Raw genomic sequence first — 19,758 nt, 5'->3', positions numbered from 1 at the left:
TCCAAGGCCTTGATGAACAGGTGCCTGGCAGCACCTTCTTTAACATTATTTGTCCAATTTATCCACTATACTTCCACTGCATATGACAGCTTTGGCTCTCTAACTTTGTCTCAACCTGAGCTGTCTCTCCTAAAATGGTAAATGGCCTGCATTTGTATAGCGCTTTACTCAGTCCCTAAGGACCCCAAAGCACTTTACACTACATTCAGTCATCCACCCATTCACACACACAATGGCAAGCTACGTTGTAGCCACAGCTGCCCTGGGGCACACTGACAGAGGCGAGGCTGCTGGACACTGGCGCCACCAGCCCAAGGATATTTGGCATGCAGCCAGGAGGCAACCTGGGATCGAACCACCGACCTTCTGATTAGTGGCTGACCTGCTCTGCTACCTGAGCTACAGCCACCCTAAATCCTTATTTCTAAAAAACTTGCCCACCCCGGTGACTGCAACAGTCTCCAGACCATACATCAGAGCAAATCTCAATACCATTTTAAAAGCTTTCCCATTGGCTCATGCTGCTATCCTTCTGTCACGAATCACTCTGATACTTGTCTCCACACACTCCACCCTGGCTACACTCTCATCTTCACCTCTTTTGTGCACTGCCCATGGCTTTGTGGATGATTTTAAATTTATTAATTAAAAATGAATTACCACATTACCTAACTAAAATATCAATTAATTGTAGCATGTTGTAGCAAAAAAAAACTATCCATCTACAACATTAATATCCTGGTCAATCGTATCCTGCTTTTTAAGTAATTATACTCTAACAGATGTAACATAAAAAAAACCTATATTTTGCGTAATAGCACAACTGAAGTGAGTACTCTTAATATCTTAAGCACATGTTTATGTTTATAGTTAGAAACTTTTACATAACTAGTATTTTTTAAAGAACTTTTTCCTGTAATGGAGTATATTCACTGCACTTTTGGAACGTTTAACGAGGACCTATTCCGCCATCATCGTCACCAGCCCTAATTTTGCTGCAGTAGCACCAACAAACAGAGGGGGGCGTCTTGAACCTGTGACGTCCATCCCAACACTCGTTCTCGCTCTCGCGGTAGCTCCGCGCCTACACCGGCGGCGACATTCAGAGAGGAGATGGCGGCCAGAGGGGGGTTTCAGTCGGCACCGACGGGTGGTGGTGGAGCAATGGGACCTGGACCACCGGTACCGGGTGCAGGACCAGGCATGGGACCAGGAACACCTTCTGGAAGAATGGGACCATCAGCTGCCGCGCAGAACCACATGTACCGCTCACCGATGCCCGGGCCTGGGTACCCGGTAAGATATCGCTCTATCTTTGCTGCTGACGCGTTAGCGAGTCCGCTAGAACAAAGCCTCGCTCCGCTTGCTTTGTCCCTAGTGGCTAGCATTAACCCCCTTCACCAGCGTAGGCCACAGCTCATACTAGCTAGCAGCCCGGTTCAAAATTGGTGATGTACTTGAGATATTTCACCAGTCGCTCAGGATGACCATCAGAGTTTGTTTGTTGTTTGAATTTGCTAACCCTCCCGCCCGCTAACATTAAGGTTAGCTAGCTAATCGCAGCATCCAGTTAGCTTAGCCTGCTAACCCTGCTAACTGTTAACTGTATTTCGACCAGTTTTCTTATCAAAAAGACCCAAAATGTGCACCGTGTAGTTGGTAAACCTAACAATTAAACCATCCCTTAAGTTTTAGGAGTTGTAGTTTGTGAAGTTCAGGCTCGGTTTGAACTCAGAAGTTGTTATAAGTCGAGCCTAGTTTTGAATGAATCGGCTGCATCAATATTAGTTTGTGTCAATGTAAATTTACAACATACAGAAACGATGATTAAGGAGAGGTGCCAGTCGGTAGCAGACTTCACTCTGTGTTTAGCTGGTGCAGTTTGTCTCGTCGAAGTTGGTGTTTACAACTTGTAAAGTCTGTTTAGTGAGCCCACTGGTCTGCCGCAAAGTACACCAAGTACCAAGAAACGCTGGGATCTCAGCATGAACTCACTACACATCTAAACTGCTGGAAGGATGTTTAGTTGTTAATTTTGAGTCTTATAAGCTGATATTTTCTGATCTTCAAATCAGATTACAGCGGTTAGTCGATTGGTCACAATTAATAATAATAATAATTACAAGATTAATCTGCAGTCGTTTCTCACATTTGAAATATAATAATTGACACTATCTATTAACATTTACACAGTGCAGAATTGATTTGAAAACACATTAACATTGTCCACCAGCAGCACTGGTAAATGTAATCTTATTTGCCAGTATAGCATCAACAAACTGGATGTACAGTAACTGGTTTGTTGTTTGTCTGTCTCAGAAAGGGGAAAGTTGCCTCGCAAACACTTGTCGAAATAGTCGAAAATGTACTTACGGACCTGCTGGTGATACACACATATTAAACATGATTTAACAGTAGTCTATGATCCCCTAAATTGCAGAGATACTCAGAGTAATTATGCAGTAAAATAGATAGCATTAAACAGATGTCCAAAGGAGGCAGTTTCTACAAATTGTCACAATGAATACACAATAAAACCGTGGTGCATTCACTCTCAGCCACTAGTTATCTTGTTTGTTTGCTTTAAGATTTGTGTATTTCAAGATATTGTGATAATATTTTGATTTATATCACTTTTGCATAGGTGGGTCCTCATACTCATTTGATTCTATTAGTTAGGAAACTTGATGTTTTGGTCTCGGGGAGAAGAAAAAAAAACACAATTTTTAGTGTACTTCCTGTCAGATTAAACATTTCCAGAATCCCATCCACATTTGCTGTGTTGCTTGCGTTTGGTCTAAAGTGGATGTTTCAGGCTCTGGTTGCCTTGGTAATACTGTAATTTATTTACCAGCCTGTCTTATGTCAGTCAGCGGTATCAGTGACGGCAGCTTGGAAAACGTCCTTCACTTTGTTTGCACTATTAAATGTTGCTGCTTGCAAGCTACAGTCACCAATACAACGTTGTTTTTTCCCCCTGTATTGTTGTAAATATAATTGCAATTTTCCCTAAAATATTGTAAAATAGTTTTGAGGCTAATATGACCGACTCTGACTGTAATGGGAGAAGAATGAATATGGGGAACTGTGAAGGTGAATGCAAAGTGCACCTTCACAGTTGCCTGACTCTGAACCACAAAATAGTTTGATAAAGACCAACTTGTTTCAACTCCAGACGGTGATGTTGATTAGGTTGCCGAATATTTCTGTATGTCGAGGGTGGAAATCCCTGGAATATAATTTTTAAAAACCTCCCTTTAATACATATAGAGATGCACAGCTCACAGATGCACAGAAAATGAAAGAAAAAATGTTTAAGCAGTTAAAATGACAGCAGCTCATTTTCTATCTTGAAATCCCACACTATATTAATATGGAGATACTGATCATTTCAGAAGTTTAACTGCAAGGCAGAAGATGCTGCCAAATTCTCCTTCTAGTTCTTATGTAACAGAATCAAGATCCATGAGTGACTACTGAGATTTAAAGGTGAGCTCCCTTTGGCTGAAGAAACGGAAATCTTTCATTTGCTTTCACATCCTGCAACACGTCGTTCTGCACAGTGGGGTCTCAAGAAAATGACCAAGAAGCAAACATTTTCAGTAATCAGGACTTCCGATCCTAAATGTTTTCAAATGAATGGACATTAAAGCTGATTGTGTGCTCCAGCAATATACTGCGTGCATGCTCCGTTACTATGATATTTGATCAGAACTCTTTGGTTTCTTGGTCTTATTATCCCATGTATGCTCTTGCATTCATATTTAGTATCAGAGTATAAATTTTCATATCCTGATCTGTAGTCCTGGGTTTATTCCCCCGATATTGCATTGGATTGAGTCATCTCCAGCTAATATGTTGTGTCTTAAGATAAGAGAATTGTATTAAAATCAAGACATAAAGATGAGTCATTTATCACTGATCCACAGCTGAAGTGTTTGCTTCTTAGCTACTACCAACCAGAAAGACAGCTCAGTAAATGGTTGTCACATATTTTTTTCCCTTCCAACGTCCTTGGCAGCCTTTCACACCATAGTCAAAAGAGACTTCATACTCTGAATACTGCAGATTTCCACTTGTTCTCAGGCAAGTCAAGGTTGCGCTGATGTATAGTGTAAAAAGTACTAAATGATCGGCATGTTTCCCCAATCTGCCTACACCACACTGTGGAAAAGGCAGAGCCCATTCATCTGGCCTGTATTGTTGAGAAGTCAATGTCCTTCACTCTTCCTCTCTTTCACTGTTCACCATGCGATGAAGAGAGAGTGTGTTTTGCCTTCATCTGTCACATTTGTTGGACTGACTGCTGGAGGAAAAGCTGCTATCAGTGATTTGTCACTTATCTGCTGCTCTCGCCTGCATTCATGCAGTCAAATACAAGAAGTCGCCTGTTTGAGTTCTTAGCACATGGTTTGGTGAGTTGACTGTGGTGATTTTTGTCTATTTACTTTAATGAAAGGCATGCATAAATTTGCTGATACTGCTAATATGAAGCATCAGATATAAAAGTATGTGGGCTGTGTCTCAGAGTGGTAGTGTTGAGTTTTTTGTGTGTTGTGGGATTTGTAATTTTCTAGAATATATTTACATCAGCAGATGTGCTGCAAATGTTTTGTTTGCAAATTTACATTGACGTTTTCCCACTGTGTCAGTTTTGCATTTTATTTTAAACACTACAAATGTATTCTCGGATCAATAAGGACTGAAATGGAACGGTAGAAAACTTTGATGTGCTTTTGTCTTCAAGTCTTCACAAACATTGATCCTAATTTGTGCACTTTTCACTTTTGAGAATTAGCTACACAACAGCTCAGATGTTATTTTCACCTGAAACAGATTTTTTCCCCCCTTTTTTCCCTCTTTTTTTAATAAGCAAGGCTCAGAGTTGTTTTATTGCTACACCCGTGAACTGCGTCTCTGCCACTGTAGCTGCAAACATTCAATTTTTGTGTGCATGGGTGGGGCCAGGGCTACATAGTCACAGATAGTCATGGGGTTAAATTGCCACTTGAAGCACAATTTGCCATGTTGGACCACAAGGTCGGTAGGAAAGTGTTGGATTGTTGTGAGCATTTATGTGTCGATCGGGGACCTTTGAGAGGATTGCTGTTTGTAAGTTATTCAGGAACAATTTATACACATTTGATGGCTGCAGTAAAAGATTTTTTTTTTATCGTTTATTTCAAGTTGTGTTCTTTCCTCATACCAACACAGTCTGAAGTCAAATACATTATTACACAAACCACCTCCCAGAATTTATGCTTGGGGATTAAAGTGTGTGTGTGTGTGTGTGTGTGTGTGTGTGTGTGTGTGTGTGTGTGTGTGTGTGGATAGATACACACACACATATATATAGATACATATACATTAGTGTAAAAATAATGGAAATAAGAAAGAAAAGATAAGGAGAGAGAGGCAAAAAGGCAAAATTAGGAATTACCAATCAGTTCCCAGTATAGTAGCTGCAGAAACTGATCACTTGAGCATAAGAAAAATGGAATTTTACCTCAAATACTTGTTGTGACAATTCATAGAAAACTTGTAAGACATGTTGGTCCACAGATTTATTTCTTAACACACCTTAAAATAAAGGCTAAGGTGTCTTGTTTAAAATCTGCAAAATGTATCTTTTCTACACGTTCTACATGTAAAGAATTACAAATTTCAACGACCTTTTTGTGTGATCATGGCCTTATTTTCTATGCAGAGACCAGGCATGCCTCCTTCCAGTCGCATGACCCCTCAGGGACCAGCTATGGGCCCTCCGGGATACGGCAACAGCCCCGTGTCCCGTCCTGGCATGCCAGGTGTGATGGATCCGTCTCGTAAGAGGCCGGCTCCTCAACAGATTCAGCAGGTTCAGCAACAACAGAACCGCAACCAGCAGTAAGTCCCCACTCGCTGCCTACTCAGCATGCTTTTTTTATCACAATTATTGCAGCCCTCTCTTTAGGGGACTATTATTTTGTGTCTTTGTATGTGTGCAAGTGTATATGAACATGGTACCTGGAAAATGTGTCCCACAGACTGAAGAATTTGACTGACTTCCTTGTCTTTTTGTAAAGACACACAAAACTGCTCTGACTTGCACTCAAACGCCTATTGTTTCGATGATTTATTTTCACAGCACAAAGAAGAAGAAGATGGCTGATAAAATTCTACCTCAGAGGGTGAGTATTAATCAAACCACAGTGCATGAACAATCCATTAATTCCAGCTTTGATTATGCTACATCTGGCAGTCCATATGAACTTTAATTTAAGTGGCTCCAAACAAAGGACAGTTGGTCTTTAAAGTGCCCTGGTTAAAATGCTGGGATTTAGAGAGTGCTAACTATAAGTGCTTGGGCAATTTACTAAAGATTTTAGCACTGTACAATGCAAAATGGGGACCTCCAAAGGTTTTGTGATGACAGTAATGAACAAAATCGCTATTAACTCTAGAAGTATTTCTTCTCTCACTCCACCTGATCTCCCTGTCTTTCATCTCCCTGTGTGTGAAATGTGAAAATAGGCTGCAGGGTGGACATAAACTTCAGCTGTGATAAAGAAATGATCTACTTATCTTGTATCATGAAAATGGAGGTTGTAGTTCAGGAGGTAGACTAGGTCAGCTATTAATCGGAAGGTTGGTGGTTCGATCTCTGCATGTCAAATGTCCTGGGGCAAGATTGTAACCTCAAGTTGCTCATCGATGAATGTGTGTGAAAGCACTTAGGTAGAAAAAGCATAGAAAATATGAATGAGGCAAGTTGTATGAAGTGCTATGAGTACTCAGAGTAGAAAAGCACTGTATAAGAGCCATTCCATTTACCATTTGTCCTGAATCATGTGATACATTTAATAATCAGCACATTTCTGTTTTAAGTCACAAATCCAAGTGAAACGCTCACCGTCAAGCCCTCGCATTTCTGCTGGTTTTCAGAGTTGCTAAGAATAACTGATTTATAGTACTGACCTCATATGATCCCACTAATGTGAATATACTGACTGCAGGGGGAAAAGTAGTTGTTAGTGAAGATTCACTTCAGCCAGTTTGCTTTTGAGGTGAACTCATAACTATGATTGATGACATGTCGCTGACTCAAATGGGCCAAGAGCTGGCAAGTCAGCTTGCCTGAGACACTCTTTTTGGAGCCTTGGGCCATCAGGTCATTAGTTACGTTGAACCCCAATTTTAGGCACTCATGGTGTTCTCCAGTGTGTGGATGTCAATCATAAATTTGTCAAGAAAAGAGTTCTATTATATCCTTTTAATCTTATATTAAATCGCACATCAACATTGTTTTCTCATAGGATATTATAATTTAAAGTTGCAGTCTTGTGATATCCTTTTCATTTATTCATATATATTTTACAGCTGAACAGAGTAGCATTCATAAGAGAACACCATATGGAAGCAAGGCTGGCTGTTGTATTTGATCTATTCTTGCACTTTATTTAAATGTAGTTAGTGGTGTGATAGTAAAATGTCTGCTGCAATATCTTGGTTTTTCTGAAGAGAGATTTCTCTCTCCTTCTCTTGATCTGTCAAGCTTGAGATTCATTTTCAGCAGAAATAGACCCAGCATGTAAAGCTAGCAGAGCAGGCAGCAGATATGTGGTCACCTGTGGCTCACAGACCCTGTGGACACGTACACATTCAGACTGGAATCAGGGAGAGTATGAACAACTGAGAAACTGGGTTTTCTTAGACTGACAGATGGAAAAAGAAGTACAGGTTACAGATTTTAATTTCAATTACGATTGATGCTTCCAAGGGTTAAAACAAATTCTTGTTTTTGATTTCAGCACATATTGTCACTCACTATTTTTTCTTTTCTTTTACTATCATTAAAGTTCAAGGATATCTGCCTGAATAAAAAGTTTTCTTTTTACAAGTTTAATGAATCCACTGTCTATTTAAATGATTTTGAGTTCTAATACTCAATAATTGTGATCTCAGTCCTGGCCAATAATAAGTGATTATTAAAGATTATTCTAAAGACACCTGTAGTCACTAGTATCCTTTGTCTCCTAGATCAGGGAACTGGTCCCAGAGTCTCAGGCTTACATGGATCTGCTGGCTTTTGAGAGGAAGCTGGACCAGACCATCATGCGCAAGAGGCTGGACATTCAGGAGGCCCTCAAGAGGCCAATTAAGGTATATTTCAGTCAAGCTCATCACAGGTGTTCCATGTTACCTTTAACTGGTCATTTAAGAGTGATGTCAGTCAGTGAAGAGTTAGTCAGAACAAATGTCTACATTTTACAGATTGCTGCTTACTTTCCCATGATCTTCTGCACCACACTGTTTTTGTTCAGATGATGACGCTGCCTAATGGTTTTATTGACTGTTGTAGCACTTGATGAAAAGATTTCTGAATATTGTGATGTTAACACACATATTTTGTGTAAATTAAAGCAAACCTTATCCACAAGTGGCCGACGAGGCAGATGGAGCTAATGTTTGATTTGGCTAAGGTTTCAGTCTGCTCTAAATACTTGGCTTCAACGTTTTCTCTACTGTTAATCCTTCTGATAATCCCTGTTATGTTCCTCACATGTGAGCATATGACACACACACACCAAAATCTACCGTTTGAGGAGCAGCTAATCTGAAGAAAGCCACCTCTAAATCAGTGTCTTTAAAGGAAGAGGACATAAAAGGGCTCTACAAAGGACCTCTATCAGAATCAGAATACTTTATTAATTTCAGAGGAAATTATGTGGTCACAGTTGCTCCAAGACAGTAAAAACAGTAACTAAGTAAAGTAAATTAAATCATTCAAAATATTACAAAGTTACAAAATATAACAAAATAGCTCTAATCATAAATATCCTAGCACATTACCCAAAATTAAATATATATGGTTGACATTGCAGTGCCCTTCTTATCATATTAACTTTAATTTGCTCTGTAGAGGATGTGATATTAAGGGTGTGCAACTATTGCAGCGTATACTGTGCTTTAGATGGAGCAAGGTGAGCACGTCATGGAGTGGGTGGGAGAAATTGTCCAGCGTTGTTCTTATCTTGGACAACATCCGCCTTTCCGACACAACCTTTAGAGAGTCCAGCTACATCCCAAGTTTTATTCAGTCTGTTGGCATCTGTGACCCTCAACCTGCTGTGCCAGCATGCAGCAGCATAGGGGATGACACTGGCCACAACAGACTTGTAGAAAATCCTGAGCATTGTCCAACAGATGTTAAAAGACCTCAGCCGCCTCAGAGAAGGGACTGCCCTCGTCCTTCCTCTACGGAGCAGTGGTGCTTTTAAACAGAGTCCAGTTTAATGTCAGTGTGTAGTCTGAAGTATTTATAGCGATAATTTATAGATATTTATATGTTTTTATACTATATTATATTTTTATAGACAATTTATAGAGATCTCTATATATAAATACATATTTTACTTGTATGAAGGGAGAAAATAATGCAGTCCAGAAAATGGCTATAATGGGTCCAGACTCAGTGTAGCTATAAAGTCAGTGTTGATTAACTGATGAGACACAAATTTAAAGTTTCTTTTCTATTATTGTTTTCAGCAAAAGAGAAAGCTAAGGATTTTTATCTCCAACACCTTCAACCCAGCAAAGCCTGATGCTGAGGATGGAGAGGGCACAGTTGCATCATGGGAGCTACGTGTCGAGGGGCGTCTGCTGGAAGATGTAAGCTTATCAAATTTGTTCAGTTTATAGTAATTATTTGTGGCTGCCCAGTTAGGTATGGCTTAGCTGGTTTGCTGTATTGGGATAAAGTAAAAAGTAGTTTTTATTTTCCACAGTAGGGTCAAAAAATTACCATCAAACTATTAAGATTATGATGGTCTTGTTCGGTTACACGGACCTAAGACTGTTAAACAGCTTCAGTGTTATTTCTTTATCTTTAATTTTTCATTAAAAATATTTCAGCCTAATATCACAGGCAGCTTACTTAACGTGGTATTTAATTTTGTTTGCAGACAGCCGTGTCAAAGTATGAAGCCACGAAACAGAAAAGAAAGTTCTCCTCATTCTTCAAGTCCTTGGTGATCGAGCTGGACAAAGATCTATATGGTCCAGATAATCACCTTGTGGAAGTAAGATGGTTTTATCACATCTGAAAGTATCAATGTTCATTACTTTTCTAATCATGTTTTTGTTGAATATCTTTTTATAGTTCTTAGAGTAATTTAAAGTATAATATGGAAGATTTTTGTACTGATAAGTTTTAAAATACTGGTATCAGCACACTGTTAAACTGAGTGTTACAAACACATGACAGAGCTAACCAATGACTGAATTATAAATATATTCTTAGTTTCAACGAGTATAAGTGTACTAACTGCTCCGAAGTGAAGTTAGGTTGATGGTAGATAATGGTAGCTACTTAATTAGAACTGATTTAGGGTGAATATATGTGACTAAATGTAATGTAAACAACACAATAATATATTTCCTTGGACATGACCATAGTTTATGCATAAGTCGCTTAAAGTAGACCACTTCTGTGATCTCACAATACTTCATGACACTGCATCCTTTGTTATTTTTCTTGTTTTGCTTCTCCAACATCAGAAGTTGTGAATAATACTGTGCGTTTAAATAAGATCAACTGATATTAATGAACAATATTAACTTGGAGACTTAACTAATTACTTGTTCCTTAAATGCTGCTTGTATCACTTCAGTGGCATAGGACTGCGACAACCCAGGAGACCGATGGTTTCCAGGTGAAGAGGCCAGGTGATGTGGGTGTTCGTTGCACCGTCCTTCTCATGCTTGATTACCAGGTAAACAGACTCTGTTCTCAGCGAGTGATCTTGAAACATTTCTTCATGAATTCACTCACCTTTTCGTCTTTCTGTGTGCCGCACAGCCCCCTCAGTTCAAGCTGGACCCCCGACTGGCCCGTATGTTGGGTATCCACACCCAGACCAGACCCGTCATCATTCAGGCCCTGTGGCAGTACGTGAAGACCCACAAACTCCAGGACCCACATGAGCGGGAGTTCATCAACTGTGACAAATACTTGCAGCAGGTGAGCGCAGTTGCTTTTTTCACACATCGGACATGTCGAAGTGGTACATTTTGTTACTTGAGTTTCACCAAAAGGCGGCCCACTCCATTTCTTAAATGTGATGAACATTAGCTGGTAGCTGGAAAGAGCAACCGGTGTCACAGTTTTTCTGGATCCTGCTGTGGATGTTGAACAGCTCGCCTTCCCCTCTCTCTATCTATCCTTTTATGGAGACATTCTCTCCATCTGGGTCACTGTCCAGTCTCTTGGTGCTTTTTCTGCTCTACCAGCATAAACATAGGATTTTATAAGGTTAATGATTTATTCCTACTGAACTGATAGAATTTCAGGGTGCATAATAAGCATTATCAAGCTCTAACGCAATTTAAATGTGGTTGTCAGGCATATTCTTAACGTGAACAAACCAGTGTATTCTGCTGGATGCTGCAGAGTAGTGAAGTCATGTTTATCTAAACATTCTTTATTTCATACTTTCATTTTGCAGATCTTTGAGACTCAGCGAATGAAGTTTTCTGAGATCCCACAGCGCTTGCATGCACTTCTCATGCCCCCAGAGCCCATCATCATCAACCATCTGATCAGGTATGTTTTGATTCTACAAAAATCATTATCAGTATGTCAGTAAATGGGGAAAAAATCTAATTTTTTTGTTGGACTGAAGTGTTCTGATGAATTTTGTCCACTGATCCATGCTTTGACTCAGTTATTGTTTCTCTTCTAGTTATTTTTCTTGTCTTAATTAGCAGCGAGCACTAAATGCTCAAAAAGCTATGAGACTGTCTATGAGAATTTTAACCCTTTTTAGGTTTGGATTGCTGCTGTTGTTGAATAATTTAATCACTTGTTGCTAATGTGATTTAATCACATACTGTAAAAAAACAAAAACATACTGTACACAGTAAACTGTATTGTTTTGATAGTGTGGATCCTAATGACCAAAAGAAGACTGCCTGCTATGACATTGATGTGGAGGTGGACGACACGTTGAAGACCCAGATGAACTCCTTCCTTCTCTCCACAGCCAGCCAGCAGGAAATAGCAGGGCTGGACAACAAGGTACATACCTCACCCAGCAGTCACTCGCTGTTCTTTTTATGGATGTTACTGGTAGTTTTAGACAGGGCTGTGTTTTCAGAGTGGGAGTAGTGTTTCCTGTTTCCTAGAGTTTTGTGTGGCCTTTTGATCACTTAACTACTAAATCACCTCCCTCTGTAGTGAAGGGAAAAAAGTGTACTCGCTCAAAAAGAAGTGTGCGAAGTTTTTTTTCTTTTTCTTTGATTTTTTTTTTTCTAAGCAGTGAGCAGGTTTTTCTAATGTGCAGATCTTGCAAATTTAAAAAGATTAAAACAACTGGGAATGTGCTGTTTATATATATATATATATATATATATACACATACATACATACATACATATATGTATATATATATACATACATATATACATACACATATACACATATATATATACACATATATACATATATGTATGTATATATATATATATATATATATATATATACACACACACACACACACACACACACACACACACACACACACACACACAGCCAAGCAATCTTTGATTGAACCTATCATTTTGATTGTCTCCCATTTTGTGAACCTGCTGAGGGCAATTTCACACATATTTGCTCCCTTAAATTGCTGCCTGTGTATTACTGGCTTCTTACTCCGTTTTGAGGTCGATCAGGTCCTCTTGACCTCCTGCTAGCGCCCGTTACCTTGACTGGGATGGCTGTAATCACATTGATAAGGCACAAAGCCATTCAGCAAAAAGACGTCCCTCTGTGGAGTCTTTGTTCTAAAGCAACTCAACAATCTAACAACAGGGATTGTTTACAGGATACAGACGCCTTTCATTTTGTTACTTTCTTTTGGGTTTGGTGAGGATTGCTGTTATACATCCTGTTCCTGCTGGCCTAATATTAGAAAAAGCCTGTAGCTTAGCCTTGTTGAACTATTTGTAGTGCATTTTGAAAGCCTGAGAATCTTATAAACCAGAGATGGGGCTCGTATTTTTTCCCAGCACCTCTGTTAAGGTTTTCCAAAATAAAACTTTTCGAAATATTTCCCTATGCCAAGACATAGCCAGGCTTTGTAGCCAGTGAATAATAAAACACATTTTAATGTCTATGTTTTTTGTTTTTTATACACGGAAAGAGTGCTGCTTAGGCGGAAATAGGTCCTTGTATCATGGAAGAAAAAATTGAACAGAATAATGGTCTCATAGGTAAGGCAAGTCTTCTATGAGCTGAGATAATTGTGATTCACTTTAAAGGCAGAGATTCTCAGGACCCCCTCCTGCAGTCACTCACCTCCCCATCCTGACAAATTGGTCTCTTTTAAATTCCAAAAGGAATCCAGGGTCACATCTGGGGTCTTGTTTTTATAGCAGAAATAATGGAGATCTGAGGCTTGAATCCCCAAAAGAGAGCCGGTTGATGAGTGCACTCTGATGCAACTATTTCCCCTTTGATTACCCTGTGCATGTTCACTTTTGCTGGTTAGAGACTACAGTACCTTTTAATTACAGGCCAAGGTTATATCCATATTTTTTAGGGATGCTCGTGACTGGATGATTAAAAGTAGCTGGCTTCACTAGCTGGCACCAGAAATACTTGTTAGTTAAATAAATTATTCATATTTTATTAATGTAAACCTCTTAAATGTTGGGTTTGAGGACAGAAAACTGCCACACCAATCAGCACAGATCTGCAACTCTTTTATCTAGAAAAGGAACGGCTGTATACAGGCTCTATAAACAACATATTACCACTCGAATGGAAAAATGTATTACCACATTCTGCCTGTTGACAGGAGCATTAGCCACTATCTGCAAAGTAATCTGTCATTGTGTGTGTGTGTGTAATGTGCAATATTCTGTGTGGCCCAGAGTACCACAATACAATCTGATTTTCGAGGAATATGGTTTGAAATGGCTCTTATATTTGTACAGACAGTGTAATTTCAGGATTTAGGTGCTTAATATGGACTTTCAGTGTTTTCTTACTTTTAGTTTAGTCGACTACATTAGTGTTATTTTTTTTTTAACCCTGTTTAATTGATTCATTCATTCCAAGTTAAGTTGTTTAGCATTATATTGAAGCATATATGTATGTATATGTGTGCTGTATATGTTAACAGCATCAAATACACAAGTCTGGTGACTCTTATGAATACGCACATGTATATGTATACATATACATGTGTAGATTGATGGATGGATGTCCGCCTTTGGTGTGTGTGTGTGTGTGTGTGTGTGTGTGTGTGTGTGTGTGTGTGTGTGTGTGTGTGTGTGTGTGTGTCTTTATTGCCTACATAGGTGTCAGAGAAAATGATAGGAGAGATATATCAGTGTAATTAGAGGTTTTAAAACCGCTCGTGTAATTTATGGTGCAATAAAAGATTTATAAAGGGATGTCCCTGGTGTAATCGTTTTGATCTGAGGAATACTAAACACCTGTTAATTTAGTTAGCTACATCAAGTCTTTTAACATGACAGGCTTTCTGTTTTGTGCTTGATTCTTCTCAGATCCATGAAACCATTGAGACCATTAACCAGCTGAAGACCCAGAGGGAGTTCATGTTGAGTTTTGCCAGGGATCCTCAGGGCTTTATCAATGACTGGCTGCAGTCCCAGTGCAGAGACCTCAAGGTGAGTGTGTCTGTCCTGCTACTTTAAGAGAGGATCTTAAAGTAGCATTGAGCTTTTTTTATTATCTCTAGTCACAGCAGGCATCAGTAGATGTACCATGTCATCAAATCCTCCTCCCAACACACATCACTGTGATTGGCTGTGTAGGATGTGTGTAAGAATAAGAAAAACATTTTGAACCGCCTAAAGTTTATATTTAAATGTGGAGTTGAGGTTCGCTCAGATGAGTAAGTGCTGAGTAATCCTTTTTACCACACAGCCGTTCAGAAATAAACCCCTTACGGATCAGAAAGAGGACAGAGCAGCAGCACCAGTTTCTCCACTGACAACCTTAAAAAAGATAAGAATGCAACGCAGCAGAAAGATGCACAGCATCACAAGTAGAAAGATGTGACTCATTGCTTTCCTCTACCAGATTTTGTCATTCTGTTCCACCACAGTCAGATTTCACTATTTTTATTTCTGCCTACACTGTACATAACGCAACAGATTCTTTTCTTTCATTTTATTTTTTCCTGTTGTAGAACAGGGGTCCATTTCTTTTCCTTAGGCTGTTTTGTGATTAGATTTATGTAAAAATAAATAAGTGACCCGACTTCCTGTAAAATTAATTTAAATGCAAAGCTTTAAGCAGATTATGGGCATGTTATTTGTAGACAGAAAAGAAATGGCAGGAATAACAAACAGAAGTAGAAGGTGGGGAAAAAAAGACACCTTCTGAGGTCAAAATATCACACAAGTAGACAATAACAGATGACCAGATAATTAAATGAAAGCCACTTGACATGCATGATTTTTTTTGTCATAAAGTGCTCTGTGCCATATTTGTAAATTGGCAATCCACAGATTTGGAGGTATTAGAGTTTAACAGTATTTGATCCTTTGACTTGAGTTTACGTCGTGCATTGCTCGAAACCTCAGATCATTCACACAAACCCCATGCTGCTCAATCAGGTGTAGCAGAGTCAAAATAGAGCGTGAAACATTTAATAACGTTTGACTGCATGCATGCTCGCCCCCATCTTTCTGTGAGCGAGCCGGTTAACTGCTTGACCAGCTGTCACCCACCTGCAGTGTTTGCTCAGTCGGATCACTGTAAAATTGAACAAATTCAGTCTGAAGCTCAGTAGCTGCTCTCAAAGCAAATCCCCAGTTGGCCTTGCGGAGACCCTGTGCCCTTTAATTTATCAGCTGGTGCACTAGTTTAGATGGAGGTTGATACAATAATATCTCTTTCTGTTAACAGACCATGACAGATGTGGTAGGAAACCCAGAAGAGGAGCGAAGAGCAGAGTTTTACTACCAGCCGTGGGCTCAGGAGGCCGTCTGCCGTTACTTCTACTCCAAGGTAACTCAGTTTTCTTTTCTTCTTTGTTTTATTTTAGCAAAGAGATCGTACCAAGGAATTTAGCTTTTATAGAGAAGTTTGTGGTTTTCAGATGATTAATTTTTATTACTTAAATATGTCGTACTCGGCTTATCATTGTTTTCAAAAATGTCTCAGTGGAATCTGCCATGGTGCAACAAGTCATCCACGTAAATAACTGATAGGATGTCATTTTGGAGTTTTCTATTTAGATACACAGCAGAATGTTTTCATATCAAGTTATAGACATCAGTAGTATTTGTTTTTAGATAACATATTTAGGCTGATCCATCTGGGTTTGCACAGAAGTCAACAATCATGTCTTAAATGCTTTCTTAGTTTATACATAATTGTATTTTTATAAGAGCTAAAGGAAAACATTTCACTATTTCTAGAGCCTTTTCTGAAATTGTTGTTACAGGCCAATAGAAGTGGGAATCACCAGACGCCCCACGCTATATTATCACAATACTTCACTCACAATGCAATATTATTGTGATTTTAACGTTCTTTTGCGATATGCTGAGTATTTCAATAACACATATTGTGATTTATCACCTAACCTCAAAATTAAGCTATCTGTATTTATCTAATAAGAAAATTTATATCGCACAGCTTTTTTTTTTCTTTGCTGCAAAGTAGTTACCAACGTCATTAAAAACTAGGGCTGTGCGATATGACCCAAAATCATCCCACCCGATATAAGAATTCTATCGTCCGCTAACGATATAAATCACAAAAATGTAACATTTTCTGTAAATTCTGTGAATCTCGGGCAGCTCGACTTGCGGGAAGTCTTTCCAGCTGGACGTCATGTACCTGGAGTCGAGTGTTTTAACCGATGCATGAAACGATACATTTTAAGACATAAGTTGTAACGGCCGCCGTTTTCTTTGTGAGTATTTATTACACGGCGTGCTGCGGGGAACAGCCTGTTCTAACGTTTGAGTCTAAGGTTTATTTTTTAGCACCTGGCGGCTCTTTTTTACTTCTCATCCGTAAATAATCTGCTCTTTCACATGATTTAGTTTATTTTGAAAAGTCTCAACAGGATCTTGAGCTTTATTGTGAAAGGTTTATGTGGTACATAAGCAAGCAGACACGTGATGGTGTTACCGTCGTTGTTGGTAACCACAACGCATAAAAACAAGCGCTTGTCCGTCCGTAGTGTGGTTATATAAAATATAAGAGAAAGAGAGAACTTAAGAAATTAATATAGCCCCTACAGTGACGATCAAAACGATGAATAATACATTGCCGTAAACAGTTTATTTTGTGACACCACAAAACAAACGATAGCGTAAAATGAAACGATAGACGTTTTTATATCGTCATCCGATATATATCGTTATATCGAACAGCCCTACTTAAAACTACCTTAAATGTCGCAATAAGACTCAGTCCATCAGTCTGTGATTGAATATGGCCGATATGGCAATTACATTCAGTCTGTTACTGTGATAAATTGTTGAAAATCTCATATTTGTTGCCATCTTCATAAACATAAATTCACATTTCACTACATTTATTTATTACAGTTGCACTCAGCAACCTTCCTGCTCTATGGGGATATAACCAGAGTACAACCAGCTGGCAGCCAGTTGAGTTGAGTCCGCTCGACTTCTGTTCATTGTCAAAGACAGTTCAGACTGACGACATGATGGTGGCAATCTGTCTGCATCTATAAAGTAGCAGTGTGTCCGGTGTTTGATGCTTTTTCAGTTCAGCCAGGTTTGCTCTGCTAATGACTGTAAGATGACTCCTCTTATTCATAATATTCCCAGAGTATTTAAATACATTTAATATAGTATCACTTCCCACCTCAGCCCCCTTGGCTCCAGTCACTATTAGCAAACTTTGATCTACGATGAAGAACATCTTACTCGTGACTTGCTAAATATCTACCAGCACTATTGGATGCACTTTGAGCCCATGCATACCCCTGTTATTTTTTTTTATCTGCTTTTTAATGCTGACTTCTGCTGATTAAATCATCTCTCTGTGAAAACATCTTTTAGGTCCAGCAGAGGCGGCAGGAGCTGGAGCAGGCGCTCGGCATCAGAAACACCTAAAGAAAGTCGTCACATGCAGCAGGAAATGAGAAGACATGTTTTGCTGGTGGAGACAACTAATGTGTGTGCGTGGGACATTTAAACTGACAAACATAGAGAGAGAGATAGATAAAAGATGGCCTCAGCATTTTCTAGGATGTCAATTTTCCTTTATCTTCACCCCCCCCCTCCCCCCAAGTTTGGTTTCTGCTTTATCTTTTTTCTTTTAATGACAGATTTTTCTCCTCCTCGCACCGAGAGCTCTTGAGCAAAAGTGTCTTTAATTGAAGTTTGATTTTTTTTTCATGTCTTAGCCTTAGCTAGAAGCATTCCTTTCATTTTGACACACTGTGTCCTCACAAAAAACGTAGATTGTACACAGATGAAAAGCAGAAGTCAGACTGTACCTCGCAACTTTAAATGTATTGTCCCTGGAACAAAAAAATAATCTTAAATCAGCCGGAATGTGTCGAGTCTGGCGTGGCTCTTTGTTCCCGTTTTTGGAAAGTAAATTTACACTTTCAACTCCAAGCCTGGCCCCCGGATGCTTGCCCGTTTAGTTAAATATTGATTGTGATTGTGTTTGTAATCAATTGGGCTTTTTTGCTACACATTGGCTGTTCATACGTCACCTTGTTTTAAGTTGCCATTGGTTATTTTTCACAGTTTGTGGCAGTCTTTTGAGACATTTTAAAGCTCAGTCAATCACAGCAGATTATACATTGTTGTTGGAAAGCGTTTTTATTTGTTAAAGGTGCCATTTGTTTTGACGTTTATTTTTCCTCCTTTTTGTTACTATCAGTGATCCTTGTTTTAAAAATATGTATTATATCCGTACTTGTCTTGTTAGCTAGTACAGATTATCATTGAAGTAGCTAGTATGAGTACCTCTAGTCATTAAAGTTTTGTAAATACTGAGCAGAAAAAACTGAAGATGGATGTGAAGTAAACCTGTATTACTTATCCTGGCTGATCTTTTTCTTAAGTCTTTGTCTATGCTCAGATAGTCAAACCAGTATATTATTAATTGGCCCTCGCTCTCCAAGCCCAGTGGTTTAGCTCTCCGCAACAAAGTAAAGACAGCAGTGACGCTTTACGGAGCACTGCTCTGCAGGGAGACATGCAGTCAGATTCACGTCGCCTGCAAGTTGGGAAGAGTTAAAACGCCTGCGTTTTTAGTTTAGTGTATTTTAATTCTGAGCAGAGAAGTCATAAAACATATGTGGTGGAGCAGATTTGAGGAGCCGGAGCTTCTTCACACATTGACTGAAGACCTGGTTTCTGTGGGTTTAATGGTCGTTTCCCTGTATAAGGTTAAAATGAGTGTCCTGGCTGAAAATGTTTGCGTATGTGCATTTTAATAATGAATTCCAAGAATACACTAATAAAGGTTTGGGCAGGTACACGATTTGAAACAAGCATCGGGGCACCTCTGGGGTGTAAAACAACACTGGGGGGTGGGACTGTAGAATTGTGAATCTGCAGACTTTTTCATGGACCAAACCTATTTTTCTGTATGTTCTTATGTTATAATAAAGGATTATGTAGAATGTCTTCTTTGTCTGTGATTCCCCCCCCCTTATCATGTGGTTTCATATTCCTGTGTGGATCAGCATCGGGTTGCATTTAAAGCTTGCTATTACACACCACACAGTATAATTTGTT

The 19,758-nt window shown here is 39.1% G+C and overlaps 1 protein-coding gene across 1 annotated transcript; it reads left to right on the top strand.

Annotated features, from left to right (window-relative positions):
- Nucleotides 1-1,059: 1,059 nt before the first annotated feature.
- smarcd1 (SWI/SNF related BAF chromatin remodeling complex subunit D1) lies at nt 1,060-19,647 on the top strand. Its single transcript, XM_085457583.1, has 13 exons — nt 1,060-1,296; nt 5,708-5,886; nt 6,128-6,170; nt 8,020-8,142; nt 9,529-9,651; nt 9,945-10,061; nt 10,653-10,754; nt 10,841-11,002; nt 11,487-11,584; nt 11,923-12,058; nt 14,554-14,676; nt 15,923-16,024; nt 18,061-19,647. The coding sequence occupies exons 1-13, from the start codon at nt 1,114-1,116 to the stop codon at nt 18,112-18,114; spliced, it is 1,545 nt and encodes a 514-aa protein (XP_085313709.1). The 5' UTR covers nt 1,060-1,113; the 3' UTR covers nt 18,115-19,647.
- Nucleotides 19,648-19,758: the final 111 nt, after the last annotated feature.

Source organism: Copadichromis virginalis, linkage group LG5 (genome assembly GCF_057382275.1).
Source record: "Copadichromis virginalis isolate Kocher_CV1m ecotype Utaka linkage group LG5, C_Virginalis_male_GT1.1, whole genome shotgun sequence".
Classification (NCBI taxonomy): Eukaryota; Metazoa; Chordata; class Actinopteri; order Cichliformes; family Cichlidae; genus Copadichromis; species Copadichromis virginalis.
The sequence above is the reverse complement of the archived record's forward strand: the minus strand, read 5'-3'. Positions and strand labels throughout refer to the sequence as shown.

Excerpts from the sequence above, each read along its gene's own strand:
- smarcd1 (XM_085457583.1), top strand. The coding sequence starts at position 1,114 with ATGGCGGCCAGAGGGGGGTTTCAGTCGGCACCGACGGGTGGTGGTGGA. Across the intron at positions 5,887-6,127 it reads CAACAGAACCGCAACCAGCA|CACAAAGAAGAAGAAGATGG; the intron begins GTAAGTCCCCAC and ends TTATTTTCACAG. Across the intron at positions 12,059-14,553 it reads TAGCAGGGCTGGACAACAAG|ATCCATGAAACCATTGAGAC; the intron begins GTACATACCTCA and ends GATTCTTCTCAG.